Below are 21,391 nucleotides of genomic sequence, written 5' to 3'. Positions count from 1 at the left end.
CATGTATGTATGAAACTGGAATTGAACTTGTGATAAAATGAAAATGATTAAATGTTGGAATGTATAAGAGAGTGAATTGGAATGTTAAAATGGTTCCATGAATTGGTGAATTTAATTTTGAGGTTTTGATGAAACGACATGTTGGAATTGAATCCAAAGGTTAAATTGAAAAGCAATTTGATGACTTAAATGTAACTATTAAATTTGAATAGAATTTGGGATTTGTTGTAAAGGTGTAACATGCATTTGAATAAATTGGAAGTGTATTGAATCTTGTAAAGTGATGTTGTATGGTTTGCTAAGGATGGTTGAGTATAACATCATAATGCTTTTCTAAATGTATTTTTTTAAAACTTAAAAACAAAATGGTTAAAAATGCGAACTTGAAGAAAATTTGAAGATGACTTTGGATTAAATGGCATTGGGTCTTAGGTGGTTGATGGATAACAAGAACAAGGTCAATGTGATTGTGATTGAGGGATGGAAGTATGGTAAGTTGACTTTGGTCAACTGGTTGACCAAAAATTCAATAGTTGACCAAAAGTTAACTGATGCAAAAAGATGATGAAATAGGTTTTTCTGATTAAGAATGTCTGTTCAAATGGAACCATGAACCACTTGAAACCAATGTCTTAAATGAATGAGTGATAGTGAAGCATAATGATCATGTCATGGTTCGACCAAAATGAATCAATGAAACTTGGATCAATGGAATCAATGGATGTAAACATGTCTGGAATAAATCAAAACAAGCCATATACTATGGTTTAGTAGCCAAAACTCAAAGTCAAGAAACAATCAAGACCTTAAACCAGGAAGCAGTCAACACAAGCAATGAACTAATGTCATGAACCACAGTTAGGGTTTCCAATCCTCCTCAAAGCAAGCCATAAGGTTTACCAGCCTCAAGATCAATGATTAGGATTTCAACCCGAACACAAAGCTCCATAAACAACACCTCAAACCATGAGACCACCATTAGGGTTTAAAAGTCGAGTCAGGTACACAAAAGGTCAACACAAGATCCTATAGAAGCAAAGCTAAGAATTAGGGTTGGGATGCCCAAATGAATGTCATGATATAGACTTCAAGAGTCAAGGTCCCAAAGGATCAAGCGATTAAGGTTTCAACCCATACGATGAGGAAAACCATAATCTTTAGGCCAAAAATCCTGATTTTCATTAGCCACAAACCTTGAATCTATGATGCGTGTTAGTAATTGTTAATCATGAATGAATGATGCACATGAAAGAAGCATGGATGAGGTAAAATTGTGCATCATTTATTGTCAATTGGACATTAGTTGTGTGAATCCAAACAAATTTATTCTCTAATTGTGACTCTATATTTGAAAAAGTTTTTATGATTGACTCAACAAAATCAAATATTCTAAATATCATCAAAGAATAGACCGAAATCAAAAAGTGTGACATGAAGTTTCTTATTATTTACTCAACAAATATAAGATATTCTAAACATCATCAAATGAATCAAAAGTCAAGTTTGGATCTTAAGCTTAAGTAGTTTTAATTTATTAGAATCATGTTATAATTAGTAGTATTTTTCTTAATACTGAATATACACACACTTACAAAAATAGTTTTTCAAATTTCGCTCTTTCAAAATTCCTTAAGAAAAGTCTTTTGAAAATGGAAAAAAATAGATTCCACTTTCATAACCAATTAAGGTATGAATATAATAATAGATTATGAAGTGTATCTCGCCCCAGTTGATTATTGACTAAGGTTCTAACATTATTTATAAAATATCTAAGGGTTGAAAAAGATTTATGAAGGAAATATTCATATTCCTTGCCCCAAATGTTCATTTGCTCTTGTTTGACACTTGGAGAAAGTCCATATACCATTTCAAGAGTGTCTCACATTTCTTTGGCGGATTTACAATTATGAACATAAAAAATGTTGGGGGAGTTTTTCACTAGGGACCATAGAAGAAATAGTAGAAACTCCATATATCCTTATTCATAGTGTAGATAACATTTTTTGGCGGATTTACTCATTACATTCTTTGATTCTCTCACTTATAAATGCTCAAGTCTCCACATTTTCAATCAATGTGGGACTATTATCCACACTACTCAAGTGAAAGTTCTCAACACTCCCCCTCAAGTGAAAGTTCTTCTTACTTCCACAAACTCCTGGGAACGTTTCTTATTCACCACACTAACGCCGTTGACTTTGGATACAAGTAAGCTGATCCCTTTCAGAAACCAAAGGCTCATGATACCATTTGTTGGGGGAGGTTTTACTATGGAGCATTGAACATTGTGGGACTTCTTTTTCTAGAGCAACACCTATGTGAGAGACACACCACATATTCACCTAAAATCTTAAGGTGATAGGTGTGTGGATTCTCACTCATAAATGATCAAGTCTCCACATTTTCAACCAATGTGAGACTATTATCCACACTACCCACACTTGATACATTCTCAACATAAAACTTGATTATCATCTAAAGATATGACTAAGAAATTTTTAATTTTAAAATCAATTTCAAACTTTCTCTTTTCCTTTATAATCGAAAGAAAACTTGATTTATCAACTATTTCTTCATCAATATAATGAGTAAGGATAAACGGACCAAAAATGTTATCACACATCCATTACGACAACACAAACAAACTTTGAACACATAAGCAACATATTAATTTATGATAATGGGACGATGTCACAAAACTTCTTCTCAGCAACCTCAGTAGAACCAACAGAGACCTCATTACCAATTAGCATCCCGTCGATGTGGAACTGAAAGTCGCTTAGATGGACCACATTGGTAATGTAAAAAATTATAATAAAATTATAATTATATTCAAGTAATATTTTATTTATGTACCTAATTAATTTTTTTTACTAAATTCTTTATCAAATAATTTTCTATAAAAAATTTAATAATTATCCTAATTAACAATAATTTAAAAAAAAAAATGACAATTTATTTTAAAAAATTGTAAAACGGAAATATCAGGGAAATGTTTAAGGCTATTGGTGCTTCCCCTAAAACTTAATAGGGACACCTATCCTATTGGCGATCCTATAGTAACAAAAAAAAACAGTGTTTGAAAGTTTGATATATTGAGATATATAGAAGAAAGATGAGTATAGGTATTTAGTTAGAAAAGTTGGTTAGTTGGATAAAAACTAGATGAACTAGACTAAACTCTCACAATAACATAGTGAATAAAATTAAATAAAAACCAATATCAAATCAAATTTTGCCTTGAAGAGGTATCTTTATTTTTATTTTTATTAAATAAAATTTAAGTGAATTAGGTTTAAAAAATAAGCACCACAAACAGAAATCTTCATTATCCAACACAAGATAAGCACTGCAAATGCATCAACCATACTTTCCACAAACATCACACATAATATCAACTACTATCTTCCTCAACCCTCTTAACAATGCAATAATCCAAAAGAAAAAAATAAATAAATAAATGAAGAATATATTATTTGTTATACACAAAACACATCCATGATAATTGATATCATATCTCTCACTCATATGTTAAAAATCAAACATAGCACAACAATATAGTTAAATACGAATTCTAAAGTAGAAAACAAATTTCAAAATCAAAGAAATCACAACCATGAATCATAGTTGAAACCTCGTCGATGCACATCTTCAAACACTTGAGATCGATCTCTATGTTTAGGAAGACGAGGAAGCTCAGATAGTTTAACATAACTATCATCCTTTACATCCATTCCACTCCTACATGAAAAAATACAATAGCTTCTCCTTAAACTTACACAATTATTAAATCTAACACCTTTTTTGTTCTTGCTTTGAAACTTGCAACTTTTCTCACTTTTAGTACATTCCTTGTACGCCACAAGAAAAGGGTCTTGTTGGAACTTGAATCCCTTCCCAGAAGTGCTTCTTTGAGGAGGTTGTGTTGTTGGACATGGAGGCAAAGGAATAGGAATCTTCTTCTTGTCTTGTTGAAATTCTAGAATGCTTTTGTTCTTACTAGGTTGATGTTTGGTAAATGGTTTTGGATTTATGATATTTAGAGGATAGTCCTTGTTTGGAGTCTTACAAATTCCTGGTTTGTCCTCCCAAGAAAAGGGTATGCTTCCATATGAATGAGATTTTCTATGACTCATTTTAGCTTGAAAATGTGTTATAGGAGAAGGTAGAGTTTGGGGTTATATTATAACTTATAAAGCTATTTATTTTTTTATTTTATAACGGTTAATTAATCATATATCTAAAGGGTAAGCAAAATAGAACGTGAAATGGAAGTTTGATATTATTGCTTATAAATGAATCAAATAAAGCATATATATATATATATATATATATATATATATATATATATATATATATATATATATAACTGAAGAGGAAAACTGTTAAGTTTAAAAGGTTTTAATTTTTCATAATTGTGGCGAATTAGAAATTAAGTTGAGAGATGGAACTAAACTTTTCATATTATTGTTGCAAGTTGCTATGTCGACATTGGAAAGCTTGATTTGTGGTAGGTGGAGTGGGTGGTGTATTTAGTAACTGATGTGTTAATAGTGATGTTTCTACCATTTGCACCTGTGTTTTAGGTGTAGTTTAAAGGTCAAATGTACCATTACATTAAATTTGAAGCAGATAAGTATATTCATAGTTCTTCCATTCTTGGATCCTTTATTAGAAATTAATTGTGTTTATCCTGCAAATAAGTTAGTCCCAAATTTTCAATATTGAATAGTTTTGAGAAAGAAATATTAAATATAGATCTGCAAGACAAATGGTACGCCAAACATGTCCGTTTTGCCCGATTTGTTGTGTGTTCGATGTCATTATTGGTGGCAGTTGCATAATCATATGCAACATTGAAAACAAATTTGACATCATTAAGAATAAAATGTGCAACGATTTTAAGTTCCAAAGTTGATTTAGTTTTTGTCAAAAGAGCACATTGCGTAAACAGTAGAAATGATTGTTCTAAACTTATTGTCCAAATTAAAAGTATGAGTTAGTGATTATTTTGAGCAGGGGAACGAGAACAACTTATTACCTAATTAATGAAAATAATATATTGAAATGGTGACTAGAGTCAAGTGCAAGGAAAGGATGTGCAAAAAGCTAGAAGTAGGGAATACATTATAGTCTCGCAATTATTTTTATTGTGTTGCAAGAGTTTTATTAATATTGAATGAATTAGATATAAGAGAGACAATTTTTTTTACAAAAATAACTCAAATTTTTAAAAAAATTCTCAAGATATCTCTAATTTTAAAAAAAATTCAAAACTACCTCACTTTTAGGAGGAGACGCCAATTCAATTGGCGATTTCTCTTAAAAATTGAATGGAGGCGCCAATTGGATTGACTAGGACACATGCCTTAACTAATCCAATTGACGCCCATGTGTATTTTTACAAAGGAGGCGCCAATTGGATTGACACCTCAGTGTTATTAATAAAATTTTCTGTATACACAAAAAAGCCTAATGGTGATGACCGGGATCACCTAACCGACCTCCGGTCCTACATCCCCTAGCCACCATAACCCGTGGCCCTAACCCATATTGATGATTCACTACTGGTGTTTGAGCATCTAAGGGGCCAGGAGCGTCACTACCAACTACAGAAAATGGCATGTTGAGGTAGTCAGACAAGTCGGCATAGTCTTCAGTATGCATCGAGGGTGTACCGTAGTAGCTGAGTTCATGACCCATGCCAGAGTAGTTGGATTGTGCTTGACTCATTGGTGGGCGACCGGGACGGTTGAAGGGAGACATGGGTGTGAATGATGCGTCGAGGAAAGGTTGGAAAGGTTGTTTGGGTGTTTGGTAGAGATAAGATTGTTGGAGGTATTGGTTTTGTGAGGTTTGGGCTTCTTGGTTATGGTAGGAAGAGGGGCGGTTGGTGTTGAATGATCGTTGGATGTTCTGGCTAAGGCGGCTTTGGTAGGGTGATGTGGTGGGTGCGAAGCGATGTTGGGTCTCAGGTTGATGGTCAATTTGTTGGTGGTGGTATGGGGTATGCTCTTGGTATTGGGGTTGGGTGTATGACATGTTTTGGTTGTATGTTTGTGTGTTGGTTGAACGGAACATTTGACGGACAAGGGGTTGTGTGTATCTGGTCTGACAATGTTGTTGGGGGTTTGATGTTGAGGTGTCAGGTGTGTAAGTTTGTTGGCGTGGGTCGTACAAGTACATATCACTCACCTATTTAAGTGTCTTACTATCAACATCGAAGACTCAACCCACATTCATCTGCAACAAGAAAATAGTTTTCATCTGCACAATATCATCTTCACCAAAATATAGTGTCAACGTTCAGTGCAACAGTGAAACATACGAGTCTGAGTTATACGGTTTTTGTTTTCGAAACACCGATACCATTAGACTTACGATCAAGAGAAATGCAACCTTCTTGCATTTGAAAAAAAGAATACAATCCTGTATAGGATCGGGTATTGTGTCAAAGATCACGTATCAAAATCCAATATTTTTTTAGAACAGACAATGCATGTTTTTCCCGCTTAAGGTACGGAACGATGAAGATGTTGAATACATGTTTGTTAGTCATGAACATTCAGGATGCAACTGTATTGAGTTGTATATTACTCTTCAACCATGTATACCATCTCAATAGTCTCAAATAACCAGTCAGGATGAATCTGGTGAATTTGATCCACAATGGTCAGATGACATCAACCCAAAAGCAAAAGCAGAAGTGGACGTCGTTGATGATGAAGAAGAAGAGGAGACCGAGATACAGGTTGATCACATGCTGAATAACGACATTGAAGATGATGATCAACCACCAGCAATACCTCTTAGTCATGTCTACAATCCGCCTCAACACATGGCAAAGATGGATCTGCATGACGATGAAACATCCAACAGTGTTTTCTATAACCCGTATCCATGATCAGAAGGCGAATTAAAGGTGGGAGACATGTTTCGTACCAAAGAAGAATGTGTGTGAGCTATCAAAAAATTCCACATGAACAACTCTGTTGATTTTATAGTGAAACACACTGATTCGAGAAGGTATGTCATCGAATGTTGTAACATCCTTTGTAAGTTTCGGTTGACTGCGTCTTACAAAAAGAAAAACGACTCTTGGGAGATTGCTTCAATAGACCCACCTCACAGTTGCATTGCAACTAACATTGAACAAGATCACCATAAACGGAGCGCTGCATTGATATGTCAAGACATTATGTCGTTGGTTAATAAAGACCCATCAGTGAAGGTGAGTATAATTATATCCCATATCAGAACAACATATAATTATACTCCATCTTACAAGAAAGCCTGGATTGCAAGGACAAAGGCTGTTGAATAGGTATTCGACAACTTGGAGGATTCATACAAAGAATTGCCACGGTTTTTATGGGCACTAAAAACATATGTCCTAGGAACTGTGGCAATTATGGAGACATTGCCAGCAATGATGCTAGACGGAACCTGTGTTACAGGTAATAGAATCTTTCACCGTCTCTTTTAGGCATTTGACCCATGCATAAAAGGTTTCGCATTCTGCAAACTTATTATTCAAATTGATGGCACTTGGTTATACGAAAAATAGAAGGGTACTTTTCTTATGGCGGTTGCACAAGACGGCAACAACAATGTCTTTCCCATTTCCTTTGCTCTGGTTGAAGGTGAAACGACTCATTGATAAGGTTTCTTTCTTTGACATCTCATAACGCATGTGGCTCCACAAGCCAATCTCTGTTTGGTTTATGATAGACATGTTGCCATTGAGAGTGCCTACAACAACCATGACAACGGATGGCATGATCCTCCTTCTACCCATGTCTATTGCATTAGACATATTTCACAAAACTTCATGCGTGCAATAAAAGATAAGAATCTTCGCAAGAATGTGGTGAATGTTGGGTATGCTCTAACCCAACCATCATTTCAATATTATCGTGATGAAATTAGACTGTCTAATGAAGACGCAGAGAGATGGATAAATAACATACCAATAGAGCAGTGGACAAGGGCATTTGACAGAGGTTGTCGATGGGGCCACATGACAACAAACCTTGTGGAATGCATGAACGGGGTATTCAAAGGAATTAGAAATCTGCCAATAACCGCCTTGGTAAGATCGACATATTATAGGTTGGCTTCTACGTTCGCAACCAGAGGTGAAAGATGGAGTGAGGTGTTAATGTCTGGGCAAGTATTCGGTGAGTGTTGCATGAAAGTCATGAAAGAGGAGAGCATCAAATCTAGCACACACGCTGTAACAATCTTTGACCGTCATAGGCAAAATTTCAGTGTCCAGGAAACAATGGACCACAACGAGGGGAGACCAAATTTAGCCTATGTTGTTAGACTAAACAGAAGTTGGTGCGATTGTGGAAAATTCCAGGCATTCCGCATTCCTTGCTCCCATGTCATTGCAGCATGCACATATACTCGTCAAGACGCTTACAACCATTTATCTGATGTGTACAAGGCCGTCACCGTCATGAATGTATATAATAAAAGCTTCTCGGTACTGCCAATGGAGGAATACTGGCCTCCATACGAAGGTGATATAGTTTGGCACAACGACGAGATGCATAGAAAGAAAAAAGGAAGGCCAAATATCACACGTATCAGGACAGAAATGGATTCGACAGATAAAATGATAAGATTATGTAGTATCTGTCGTCAACCAGGACACAACAAGAACAACTGTCCCAATCGAGGAGCATCATTTGGGTCATAAGATTTTTGTAACATTGTATTTCTGTAACCTTCAATCATTATATATTATAAAGTTTTTATTACAACGAGGTTCATAAAAAACATCAGTACAAAATAAGCTAACTGAAAATAGAAATATTTCTAGCTGATTACAACAATCAAATTAATGTCATCTCGACCTAACATCATTTCCCTAGCATCATTATCAGTCTTCATTCGCACCCAACCAAAGATACTATCGAGTCTCTCAATACTTCTAATTTTTCCCTTCTGGTATTTTTCTATCTAACCAACGAACCAGCTCCCTCTTCAGTTGCTCAAACGTAGTGATGTTCCAGAAGAGCATCAACATCTGAGGTTTATCTCTCGCATAAATCACCTTTCTATATCGGTGACGAACACCAAACATGATTGCCAAATGATTAAATGAGATGTCAAACAATGACTCACACAATACATCTATTTATAACAAAAAAAACATTTTACACTGAGGTGCCAATCCAATTGGCGTCTGCTTTGTAAAAATACACATGGGCACCAATTGGATTGGCTAGGGCATGTGCCCTAGCCAATCCAATTGGCGTCTCCATTCAATTTTTAAGAGGATTCTCCAATTGAATTGGCGCCTCCTCCTAAAAGTGGGGTATTTTGGGATTTTTTTTAAACCAGGGGTATTTTGGGAATTTCCTTAAAAAATTGGGTTATTTTTGTAAAAAATTCTAAGAGAGACTGTCAACACAAGATCATATTGTATTTGATTGAATGAATTTATTAATTTACATAATTATTTATACAAGTTATAGAGTTAGGTATTCTCTAAAATTTCCAAAAACAGTTAGTCGTTTTTGGCTATCTTTAATATTCCCCCACAAATTTATGGTTGGTTATGAAAAACAACTTTGAGTTTCATCCTCAAATATTAAAACAACATAGTTGGCAAAAACTTTCTAAATACATTTGCTATTTGTGTTGAACTAGTCATCAAGATCACTATCCAATCTGAATCACTATAAGTTATTAGAGAGAATTTTTGAAGAGGATTGCCTGATAAAAATTCCAGACCATGAGTAGCAATACCACTCAAGTATTTGAGCATTCTTTCGACTACACTCCAATGAGTTTCAAGTGGATTAGACATGAAGTGACAATCCTTATTGATATAATAGGCAATGTCAGGTCTAGTTAGTGTAATATATTGTAGAGCTCTAACAATGGACATGTATATTCATTACTACGGAAATGCCCTTTCATCACAGTTCATAAAGAAACCATCACGGTTGATCAACTGTAGTAACATAAGGTGTGGTAGTATGTGTCAATATTTAGAAATTAATAATATGACAAATTAAGTTATATTAGAAGAACAAGTTACATTAATCAATATTTTTCGAGTTTTCTGTCATTCATTTTTCGTATTTCGCTCTATGACTATTAGAATTTGGTTTAATATTTGTAGTTCTTCAATTAACTATTTCCTTTTTACTAGATCAATCTGCAATGTATTAACTTTGCAGAATGAACTAGTAAAAAAGGAAGTATTGATTGGAGAACTAGAAGCATTAAACCAAAGTCTAATAGTCAAAGAGCGAGATATAAATAATGGACGGAAGGAAACACCTAAAATATTAATTAATGTAAGTTATTTTCTGTTGTAAATTTTGATTATATTTCAAAAAAATTCAATAAATTTAATTTTAAATTTTAAGTGACAAATATGAGAAAATACTTTTAAAGAAAATTATTATTATTATTTTTTAATTCATTTATAATTTATAACAAAATTTAATTTGATCAATAATTATTTTATTATAATGTTGACTTGACTTAGTCAAAGTCATTAAACTTGTTTCTCTCTCTTACTTATATAACGTCTCTCCTATTTTTGGACAAAGTAGAAAAAATGAAAAACACTAAACATGTTAATCTGATAAAATCTCTTTTATAGTTCTTTTTTCTTTTGCTTTCTGGTTACATCTTCCAATCATCTAAAAGAGTATTTTTTGTTGTTCTGATATCTCAGATTCATAACAATAATCTGGGAAGAACTTGTTGAATGTTGGGGGATTTACGCTTATGAGGCGGATAAATCCTTAAGGACAGTGTTCTTATACGCCTCAGGTTTGTTTAACAGTTTATTAATTTGTAGGATTAATCTTTATGATTACGAGAAGATTTGATCAAGTTGTGTTGGTGGCCAAATTCTACAACAATCTTAAGGATTTATGCTTTGTCATGGTTGATGTTGTTTAACCTTCAAGTTCTATATTTTCAAACTCATGTTATATTGTTCTATTTTTTATGTTCATATTTTGGTTTAAATTCCAACACATGATTTTATGCATAATTATTTTTATGATCTCTATCAATGGTTGTTGTGTAAAATTGAAAAAACTAATTGTATATTTTTATTTTAAAAAATGGTTTAGCCATTATAAATTTAATTTACTTTCATAAGAATATTATTATTTAAAAAAATAATTGTACATAACTTGTCACATTCACAATCGTGTGACAATAAGATGTGTAACCAAAGCTACTCAGTATTAACTGTGGAAAAGAAAAAAATCAAGTGTCAAATACTTTCAGGTATTTGGTAGAAAGTGTTACATCTTGACAGATCATGAACAAAGAAGGAAGATGGATCCCAAGAGTGATGATGGAATTTTCCTAGGATATTCCATCAATAGTATATCATTCAGGGTATATAACAAACATACCAAGACAATGGTAGAGTTAAAAAATGTTGACGTTGATGTTACTCTTGAAGATAAGAAAAAAGATGAAGAAGTAGATTATGCATCTCCTCAACAGGCTGATGCCCATTAGATGCCCCAGAAAAGGGGTCTGACATTGAGTCTGAAAGCACAAATTCTGAAGATATTCCTATCAACACGGGACCATCTATCAGAATTCAGAAGGATCATCCCATTGGAAATATCATTGGAAATCTGAAAGAATGAGTTATCACTAGATCCACAAATATGATTTCCAATTCTTGATTCATTTCCAAGATTGAACACAAGAATATCAAGGAAACATTGACAAATAAATTATGGATAAAGGCCATGCAAGAGGAACTGTGTCAATTCAAAAGAAATCATGTATGTGAATTAGTTTCAAGACTTGAAGATGTGAAAGTCATTGGTACAAAACAGATTTACAAGAACAAATCTGATGAGCATGGTAATATTACAAGGAACAAGGCAAGGTTAGTTGCCTAAGGGTACATTCAAATAGAAGGAGTTGATTTTGATGAGACCTTTGCTCCATCTGCTAGACTTGAGTCCATTAGTTTGTTACTTGGAATGTTTTGCATGTTTAAATTCAAATTATTTCAAATGGATATTAAAAGTGTTTTCCTAAATGGATATCTTAATGAAGAAGTTTATATCTAGCAACCAAAGGGATTTGTTGATCCTAGTCTTCCAGATCATGTGTACAAGTTAAAGAAAACTCTTTATTTTAAAGCAAACCATAAGAGCTTGGTATGAAAGATTAATTGAGTTCCTGATCAACAATGGATACAAAAGAGGTGGAATAGATAAAACTCTATTTATGAAGAATTGTGGAGGAAAGCTCATGATATCCCAGGTTTATGTTGATGACATAGTCTTTGGTGGAATGTCAGACCAGATGGTGGAACATTTTGTCCAACAAATAAAGTTTGAATTTGTGATGGATCTTGTAGGAGAACTCACTTACTTTCTTGGTCTTCAAGTAAAGAAAATGGAAGGCAACCTTTTTATATCTCAAAGCAAGTATGCTTAGAGTATAGTGAAGAAGTTTGGGCTTGACCATGCAAGTCACAAGAGAACTCTTGATGCAACACATGTGAAAGTAACCAAAGATGAACGAGGTGTTGATGTAGATCAAAGTTTATACATAAGCATGATTGGCAGTCTGCTCTATCTCACAACACATATACCTGATATTACTTTCTTTGTATGTGTTTGTGCAAGATATCAAGCTAACCCTAAGGCTAGTCATCTTACTTAAGTAAAGAGAAATTTTAAGTATGTAAAAGGGAATTGTGACTATGGTATTCTCTATTATCATGGTATTAATTCAATACTAGTAGGGTATTGGGATGGAAGTGAAGATGATAAAAAAATCACATCTAAGGGATGTTTTTTTCTTGGAAATAATTTAACTCTTGGTTCAACAAGAAGCATAATTGTATCTCATTATCTACTATTGAAGTTGAGTATATTGTTGTAGGGAGCCACTGGACTCAATTGCTCTGTATGAAACAGATGTTGGAGAAGTACAATGTCAAAGAAGATATCATGACATTGTTCTATGGAAAATTGAGTGCTATTAATATTTTAAAGAATATTGTTCAATACAGTAGAACCAAGCACATTAACATTCGTCATCGTTTCATCAGGGAACTTGTGGAAAACAAAATTGTAAATATTGAGCATATAGCCACTAAAAAACAATTAGCTAACGTATTCATCAAGGCTTTGATGCAGCTCAGTTTGAAAAACTAAGAAGGGCTCTTGGTATTTGCATATGTGAGAATTTATAGCAATCAATTCATGGGAGGCATGCAAGAATAGAATTACCTTTTCTCTCTCTTAAGACGAATGTTGCACGTGAAATAAGACTGATTATTGAGTTTCTTTTTAACTAGTCCACCATTACAATCAAGGATACTCTTCTTCTCTTTCTCTATTGTACTCTGAAAATTGTTCTCTCTCACTTCTCTCAAGTTTTTCCATTCCTTTCAAAATGATTCAATCATCTGGAAAAGCTAAAGCTAAAGAGGTCAAAATGCTGGAAGACAAGTCTGGGAAAAAGTATAGGGCTCCAGAATCAAAGAAGGATGGTCTAGAGGAGAATGAAACCAAGGTGGAAACACATGTTGGACCATATATTGGAGCATTTATGACTAGGAAGAAGTATGTAACAAATATGAAATCTTTGAATAAGAGCTTGTTCAAACACACGATTCTGACTCAAATGTTGATGAAGTTTATGTTACTTTCATTGAATCAGGTGGTTGGTCCGAAGATCAAGTCTGAAGTTTAGTTTGATTGTATGTTCCTTGTTTTGTTACTGGATATGTAATAACTCCTAAATAATCTTGGATATGTTATGATATTTTATGGTTTTGATTAGTTCTAAATTGTTTGGTAGTATTTCTCTAGTTTTTCATGACTTTGCCAGATTATGGAAAAAAGGGGAGAAATATGTTGTGTGTATAGATCATGTCTGATATATGTGTGGTCTAGTTTGCTTTTGGTTATGCTCTCATCTGATGAGATTTCGTGCTCACATGCTAGAGTGTCTAGCCTGACATCTAGCCTTCAACCATGAGCTTATGTGAGCTAATGTGTGTGTGTGTGTGTGATCTCTGATGTTTGATATGTAATGGTGTGTTATGACTGACTACTGACCTGATTGGCTACTACTGACTACTGATTATGTGCATGCATGTATGATTGTGTGCCTGACTTTAGGAGCATTGTGATTCTATTTTATGTGTATAGCAACCCTTTTACTTATGTGATTCTTCTACTACTGCACATCTTTCTCTATGTGTTTTTTTGTGGTATGCTTCTGATGCTCATTTTATGGTATTTTTGAAGATTTAGACATGCGTATCTTGTATGTTTTGAAAGATTTTTTTTCCAAAATTTTCCAAAGGGGGAGATTGTAATTCCTTTTGGATTGGCTGCATTATGCAAAACAAAATGGAGTGTACAAGATGTTTTGGTGAAGAAAGGATACATGTGGGACCAGGTGTTCCAACATGTGTGCAACATATGACCCTTGTCAGTAGGCCATAATAGATGTTGTTCTGAGCGTAATTTTTTTGTTAGGTTTCAATCAAATTTGTTGCTATCTTTTAGCAATGCATTAATTAGATTTGTTTGGCAGATTAAAAGGATCAATAAAATCAGTTAGAGATTTAAATTTGAATTCAAACCAATCAAATCTTTTATTGGAAGTTTTTTTTTAAAAACAAATCTTCTACGAATCTGGACGTGGTCTCATATCTTATGCACATTAGAGAAAAGCTCAGAAGTTGCATTGATATCTAACGAGACTCAGACCTAACATTTGAAGGGTGTGTAAGTATTGATGATCTTTGTGTTGGGGTTTCTATTTCGAGTATTTTGTTTGTGTTGTTATTTGTGCTCCATTATACCGTCAACATTTATATCCAAAGGCGTAAAGTTTAGTTTGTTGGTCGAGTTATAATTCAACATTCAAGGTCTCATATTTAGGGGGAGTGCTAAATAAAAATAAATACACTGATATAATTAAGAAGATGGGCATTGAACAAAGGGTTGTTCATATAAGACAATTGTACTAATTCTATTGAATAGTGGATTTCCTCTCTTGGGTTGAAGCCCCCCAGATGTAGGTGTTGCTTGCACTGAACTGGGTTAACAATTCTTTGTCTTCTTTATTGCTTTATGATCTTTTATTTGTTTTCAAATATTTATCAATTATGGTTTAATATGTTGAACACATTGGCTTAGGCATCTAGTCCAACATTTATCCCCTTAAAAATATTTCACAAATGGAACATCATTCATAAAAATAACTTTTAATTCAACCAAAGTTAAATTAATTATTTTTTGTGCTAGTTTATTCTTTGCTGACTAATCAAATAAAACCAAGAATTAAAATGAAAAAAAATTATAGGTTTCCTTCCACATGCTTAATAATCTCATGATCTCATCATTTTCCTATTCTTTAAGAGGATGTGTCCTTAAACCAAACACGCATAATCAATTAATGAGTTAAAATAAAATTCTCTCATTTTGTTCTTCTCATTCTTTTTGAAGTTGAATTTTGTTAAACAAACACATTGTGTTATTTTGAGGGCTTTTCTCCTTTGTTTCTAGATTGGTCCATGTTTTGATCTTATCAAGAAATCATATTTCTTATGGTGATCTTGACTAATACCTATCATCATTTCAAATTCATAGAAAGAGCGTGGCACTCATTTTCTGTCATTTTCCATCAATGTATTTCTAAATTTTCTGTTATTTCAATTATGTACTGATTCAACTATTACTTAAAATCCACACCTTTACTCAATCTAATCACATTAAAATTACAAGTTTCATAAATCTATCAAAGTATGAGAAAAATGATTGAATTTCAAACTAGTTAGTCATCCATTTATCGTCACAGTTAATGATATCACATGTCTTGGGAAAAAAGAGGACAAAACAAGGTCATGATCACTCATCTCATATAAATATGAGCTACTTGAACTACTATGGTAGCTCTCAAACATTCATATTTCTACAAGCTTCCAGTAAACCTTCCAACCATGCCACCTTGAATGTACTAAACAGTAATTCCACATCCTACATCTTGAATTTGCATGTCTTTGATACATTAAGGGGGAGACAATGCATGTCTCTGCTATATGGTTTTTTTGCTTGTCCTTTAAGCTTTGTTTTGGTTTTAGTTTATATCATTGAGTCTCCTCTTCAATTGCGCATTTTTTGATCGAGTTTTAGATCCGTTTTTTTAACAGGCATAATTCAAACAATTTGTGTTGAGTATGAGCAATATGCTTTAAGTCAATCAATCGAGTTTTTGGATTAAGAACCATATTTGAAATTGTTTCAAGTTATGACATAGGAGATATCTCAAAACAACTTCAAATTTTAAGATTTTGAGATTTTAGGTGTGTGATTCGAATTACACACCATATGAGTCGAATCAAAGCAAACAGAGGGAAATTAGAATTATGTGAGTCAAATCACAATATGTACATGATTTGAATTATGGACCCTGTGACTCGAATCACAAGTTGTTCATGATTCTAATTATGAAGTGTTAGTTTTCCCAGTGTTATTTAGTTCGATTCATAACTTATTCTTGACTCGAATAAAACAATGCATGACTTGAATCACAACTTTGCCTTGACTCAAATCATGGGTAAAATGAGTCTCTTATAAGTATAGATATTGATCCAAAATACTCTCCCACTTGACTCAAACCACACAAGTGCTCATGACTCGAATCAAACATATATTTTCACTATCTTTTGTGCTTTATCTCCAACACCTATAAATCATTTTCTCTCTCAAATCATTCACAAAGTTAGAAAACACATACTTTCATTATTGATTTGAAAACTCACAAACCACTTTTTATTTCATTTTTCAAAAGAGTTTTGGATCTTTTGTGAACACTGATAAGGGCCAAATTATGGTGATTATTTGCATGAAATAGTGACACTTATTAACTTGATTCATTGGATTCACAAGTAAAAACCTCAACTTATTTGTGTAAATACTAGCTTTAGTAGTTTAGCATGTAAATATTGTGTAATTTACTTAATTGCAACTCATTTTGTAGGTATGTTTGCATAGGAGGAACTTTGGTCATCAAAAGACAAAGAAATGGCTTCAACATGCATTTTTGAAAAAAAGAGGCTTGCAGACTGGGGTTGAGTGGCATTGAAGCACCATATAGAGTAGAGAACCCGATAGCACCATGTTGAGCGCCCTATGCATGCACTGAGCACAAAATATGGCGGTTTAGCTATTTTGTTTCATAGTTACGCTAAGCGCAACCTGATAGCGTTGAGTGCCAGTGATTTTTTCAGTCTATTATAAATACTTTTCCCCTTCATAACTTTAGGGTTACACGTTATTTTGGAGAGATAAATACACCAACAAAGAGAGAAAAACTCATAATCAAGGAAATCGAAGTTGAATACGCAACCATTGTCGAATACTCATTTTTTATGCATATTCGTCTCTTCTCTTTTCTTATGAATCAAGCTACTATGGTGATGTGTAGATAAGTCTCTTGTGTTAGGATTGGATGTAATTAATCGTACTCCTATTTACTTCTTCTGATCATTGTTATCTGAACTAGTTATGAATCAATATTGATGTTATCTTTATTTTCATGTTAATTTTTATGGGTTTGAATCATTATTGAGAAATATCTTTCAAGTCTTGACCTAAGATCATAATCTATCCAATAATAAAGTCTAGAGATAGATTTGGGGTTTGATATTCACTAGCATAAAGTCTTAATGTTATCGTATTGCTTAATAGGTAGAGAGATCATCGATTAAACAATACGGTAAAACCCACGTCATTGGTTAGACATAAGCGGTGTCGGAGAGTGATACGTGATAATAGCGACGAATAACTATGTTCACATACTAGAGTAGTTGAATACATATGAAATAGGTTAATGAAATCTTATCCTGACATGTTTCTCTACTTGTTAATTTCTAAACATTTATCGTTGTTACAACTCGATACTTTCCATAATCAAAGCTCTTATGAATCTTTCCTTAAAATCATATTAATTGTTGAACGTCAGTGATATCACACTAATCCTTGTGAAGGCAATACAAACAATACTTACCCTATATAAATAATAGAAACAATAGTGATGAATAACTATGTTCATCAAAACGGCGTCGTTGTCGGGGATTAGCGTTTAGATATTACAAGCATAGCAACAATTTCTATTGTTTAAAGTAATTTTGCACTTTTATAATTAATTTATTGTTATATTCGTTAAATATCTTGTTTGTTCAATGTGTGGTTAGGATTTCAAAATTCTGTTTATGCGAGGAAGTTTACCAAAATATGAACTCTTTTTTTATCTTGAAATCGAAAGAACAGCTCGAAGAAACAACAACATAAACAGAAGACAAAAGAATTTAGCCAGACAAAGGAATAAACAGGAAGGAACTTCTATTTCTCTTCTTCAACAACTCCAAAAATTGAAAAAGTCATGGTTGAACCAGAAGTTGTTAGAAGACCTTGTGTTAACAAACCAAGAAGGAATGCTCACATCATTAGACATGCACAGAATGCAAGAAACCCAAATATGAAAACTAGACTGCTTCAAATCTTATATGCAAACCCGTTTACTGGACTTGACCATAAATATCCATACACTCACCTTATCAAGTTCTATGAGATTTCCGGTACACTCGGAGCTCCTGAAGCAGAAGAAGAATAGGTGTTCATGAGATTGTTTCCTCATTCATTGACCAGGAAAGAAAAATAATGGTACCTTGACCAACCAACTTAGACTATGATAGATTGGAATGCACTTGAGGAAAAATTTCTTGATAGATTCTTTCCATATAACAGATTTATGGAGGCCAAAACCTCAATTGTTTTATTTTCTCAAGGTTCAAGTGAATCACTTTGTGAAGCATGGGTGTGATACAAATTAATGTTGAAAAGATGTCCCAACCATGGTTTTGATGAGCTTACTCAAATTCATATGTTCCATAATGGACTTCAACTGTAACCAAAACTTCTTTTGGATTCAACTGTAGGTGGTTCTTTAATGTTTGAGAGTGCAGAAGATACAATTGCTATTATTGATAGAATGGCACTCAATGATCACCAAGTTTAACATAATAGAGGTCATTCCCAAAAGAAAGCTGGAATAATTGAATTGGGAACAAATGATGCAATTTTGGCTCAGAACAAACTGCTAACTCAAACTGTGGAAGAACTTACAAAACAAATGTCCAAGCTTCCACAATAGCTCAAAGAAATGCAAGAAGTCCAAAACAAACATCAACAAATTGCATATTGTGAAATTTGCAGTGGAGATCATTCCACGAGTTATTGTCCTCTGGCGAAAGAAGAGGTGAATTATATGGGAAAACAAAATCAATATCAATAAAGGCAAGCACCATATCAAGGTAATATCGGTTATCAACATAGAGTGAACAATGCACATTATGGCCAAGGATGGAGACCAGAAGCAGGATCATCTAATAGACAAAATATGTATCAGAATTATAATCAGAATCCTCAACCACGGGATAGAAATTCAAAGATTGAGGACACTTTGAATCAGTTTATGCAAATGTTTATAGCAAATCAAATGATCACTGATGCAGCCATTAAGAACTTAGAAAATCAAGTTGGTTAAATAACTAAGCAATTGGATAATCAACAAAGATAGACATTTACTACACACACTCAATCTAATCCGAAGGAACATTGTAAATCCATTCTAACTCGGAGTGGCAAAGAAGTTGGAAAAGGCATTGGTGATAATATTGGCAAAGAGAAAGTTGTGATAGAAAAACAATAAGGAGAAAATGAAAAAGGTGATAGGGAAGTAGAACAAGAAAATAAAAAGGAAGAATTAGTTGAAAATGAAAAAACTAAAAAAGAAAGGCTAGAAAAGAAAAAAAAGTGATGAAAATAAGACAAAAGTTCAAGAGGAGAAAGGGAAAATGAAGAGTTTCCCAATACAACCTTATCCTCATGCTCCTACCAAGAAAGACAATGTGAGGCATTATGCAAGGTTTTTAGATATATTTAGTTGGTTGCATATAAATATTCCATTTTCTGAAGCTCTTGAACAAATGCCAAGATATGCTAAGTTCATAAAGGATATTCTCACGAAGAAAAGGAGGTATACGGATCAAGAGACTATAAACCTAGATGCTAGTTGTAGTTTCATCATTCAAAGAACTATCCCACAGAAAGAAATAAAACTATAGAGACTTACATTTCCTGTCACTATAGGGAATGTAAACATTGGAAAAGCATTATTAGATTTGGGTTCAAGCATAAACTTAATTATGTTGTTTGTGGTTCGAAGGTTAGGTAACATTGAAGTTAAACATACAAAGATGACACTTCGGTTGGATGACAAATCTATCGTCCGTCCATCAGGAATAGCTGAAGATGTTTTGGGTAAGGTGGACAAGTTCTTATTTCCAACTGATTTTGTTATGATGGATATTGAAGAGGATGATGATGCACCTTTGATTTTAGGTCGATCGTTCATGAAAACCGCCAAAATGGTGATATTTGTTGATTATGGATTGATGAAGGTTCGTGTCCAAGATTAAGATGTGTGTTTTATCTTTTTGAAGCCATGAAACACTCAAAAGACAAAGGATGTTATTTTAGAATGGATGTTACTAATGAATCCATCATGGATGTACGAAGAAAAGTGCACTTATTCACTCCTTTAGAGAAAGCTTTAATTGATGCAGTTCAAGTTCTTAATGTAGATGATGAAAAAGATATTGAAGAATGCTTGAGAGAACTCAATTCATTAGAAGAAAATCATTATAATGTTGAAGAATTGAGAGATGAACTAAAGAAATATGACACTAAACTTGAAATGAAGATGCTACCCTCACACTTAAAGCATATGTTCCTTAAAGAAAGTGGCACCAAACCAGTCATTATCAACAGTTCATTATTTCACAAGGAAGAACATAAACTATTTCATGTTTCGAAGGAAAATCAAAAGGCAATAGGTGTGGTGTTATCTGATCTGAAAGGAATCAGTCCATCATATTGTATGCATAAGATCATGATGGAAGAGAATTACAAACCAGTAGCTCAACCACAACGTCGCTTGAATCCTACCATGAAAGAGGTGGTGAGGAAGAAAGTAGTGAAATAATTAGAGGATGAACTAATTTATCATATTTCAGACAGTTTATGGGTGAGTCCAGTCCAAGTGGTTCCCAAGAAAGGAGGAATGGCAGTGATTACTAATGACAAAAGTGAGTTGATCCTGACAAGAATTGTAACGGGATGGAGAATATGCATGGATTACCATAGGCTTAATCAAGCCACCAGAAAAGATCATTTTCCTTTACCGTTTATGGATTAAACACGATAGATTTTCAGGTCAAGAATGTTATTATTTCTTGGATGGTTATTCAAGTTACAATCAGATTACCGCCAACCCATAAGATCAT

The 21,391-nt window shown here is 33.6% G+C and overlaps 1 protein-coding gene across 1 annotated transcript; it reads left to right on the top strand.

Annotated features, from left to right (window-relative positions):
• The first annotated feature begins 19,900 nt into the window (after nt 1-19,900).
• On the top strand, nt 19,901-20,524 carry LOC127136539 (uncharacterized). Its single transcript, XM_051063086.1, has 2 exons — nt 19,901-20,082; nt 20,272-20,524. Exons 1-2 carry the CDS (start codon nt 19,901-19,903, stop codon nt 20,522-20,524), a joined length of 435 nt encoding a protein of 144 aa, XP_050919043.1.
• Nucleotides 20,525-21,391: the final 867 nt, after the last annotated feature.

Source organism: Lathyrus oleraceus, chromosome 4 (genome assembly GCF_024323335.1).
Source record: "Lathyrus oleraceus cultivar Zhongwan6 chromosome 4, CAAS_Psat_ZW6_1.0, whole genome shotgun sequence".
Classification (NCBI taxonomy): domain Eukaryota; kingdom Viridiplantae; phylum Streptophyta; class Magnoliopsida; order Fabales; family Fabaceae; genus Lathyrus; species Lathyrus oleraceus.
Note: the sequence above shows the minus strand (reverse complement) of the source record. Positions and strands in the feature narration are given on the sequence as shown.

Excerpts from the sequence above, each read along its gene's own strand:
- LOC127136539 (XM_051063086.1), top strand. The coding sequence starts at position 19,901 with ATGAAGAGTTTCCCAATACAACCTTATCCTCATGCTCCTACCAAGAAA. Across the intron at positions 20,083-20,271 it reads ATTCTCACGAAGAAAAGGAG|GTTAGGTAACATTGAAGTTA; the intron begins GTATACGGATCA and ends TGTGGTTCGAAG.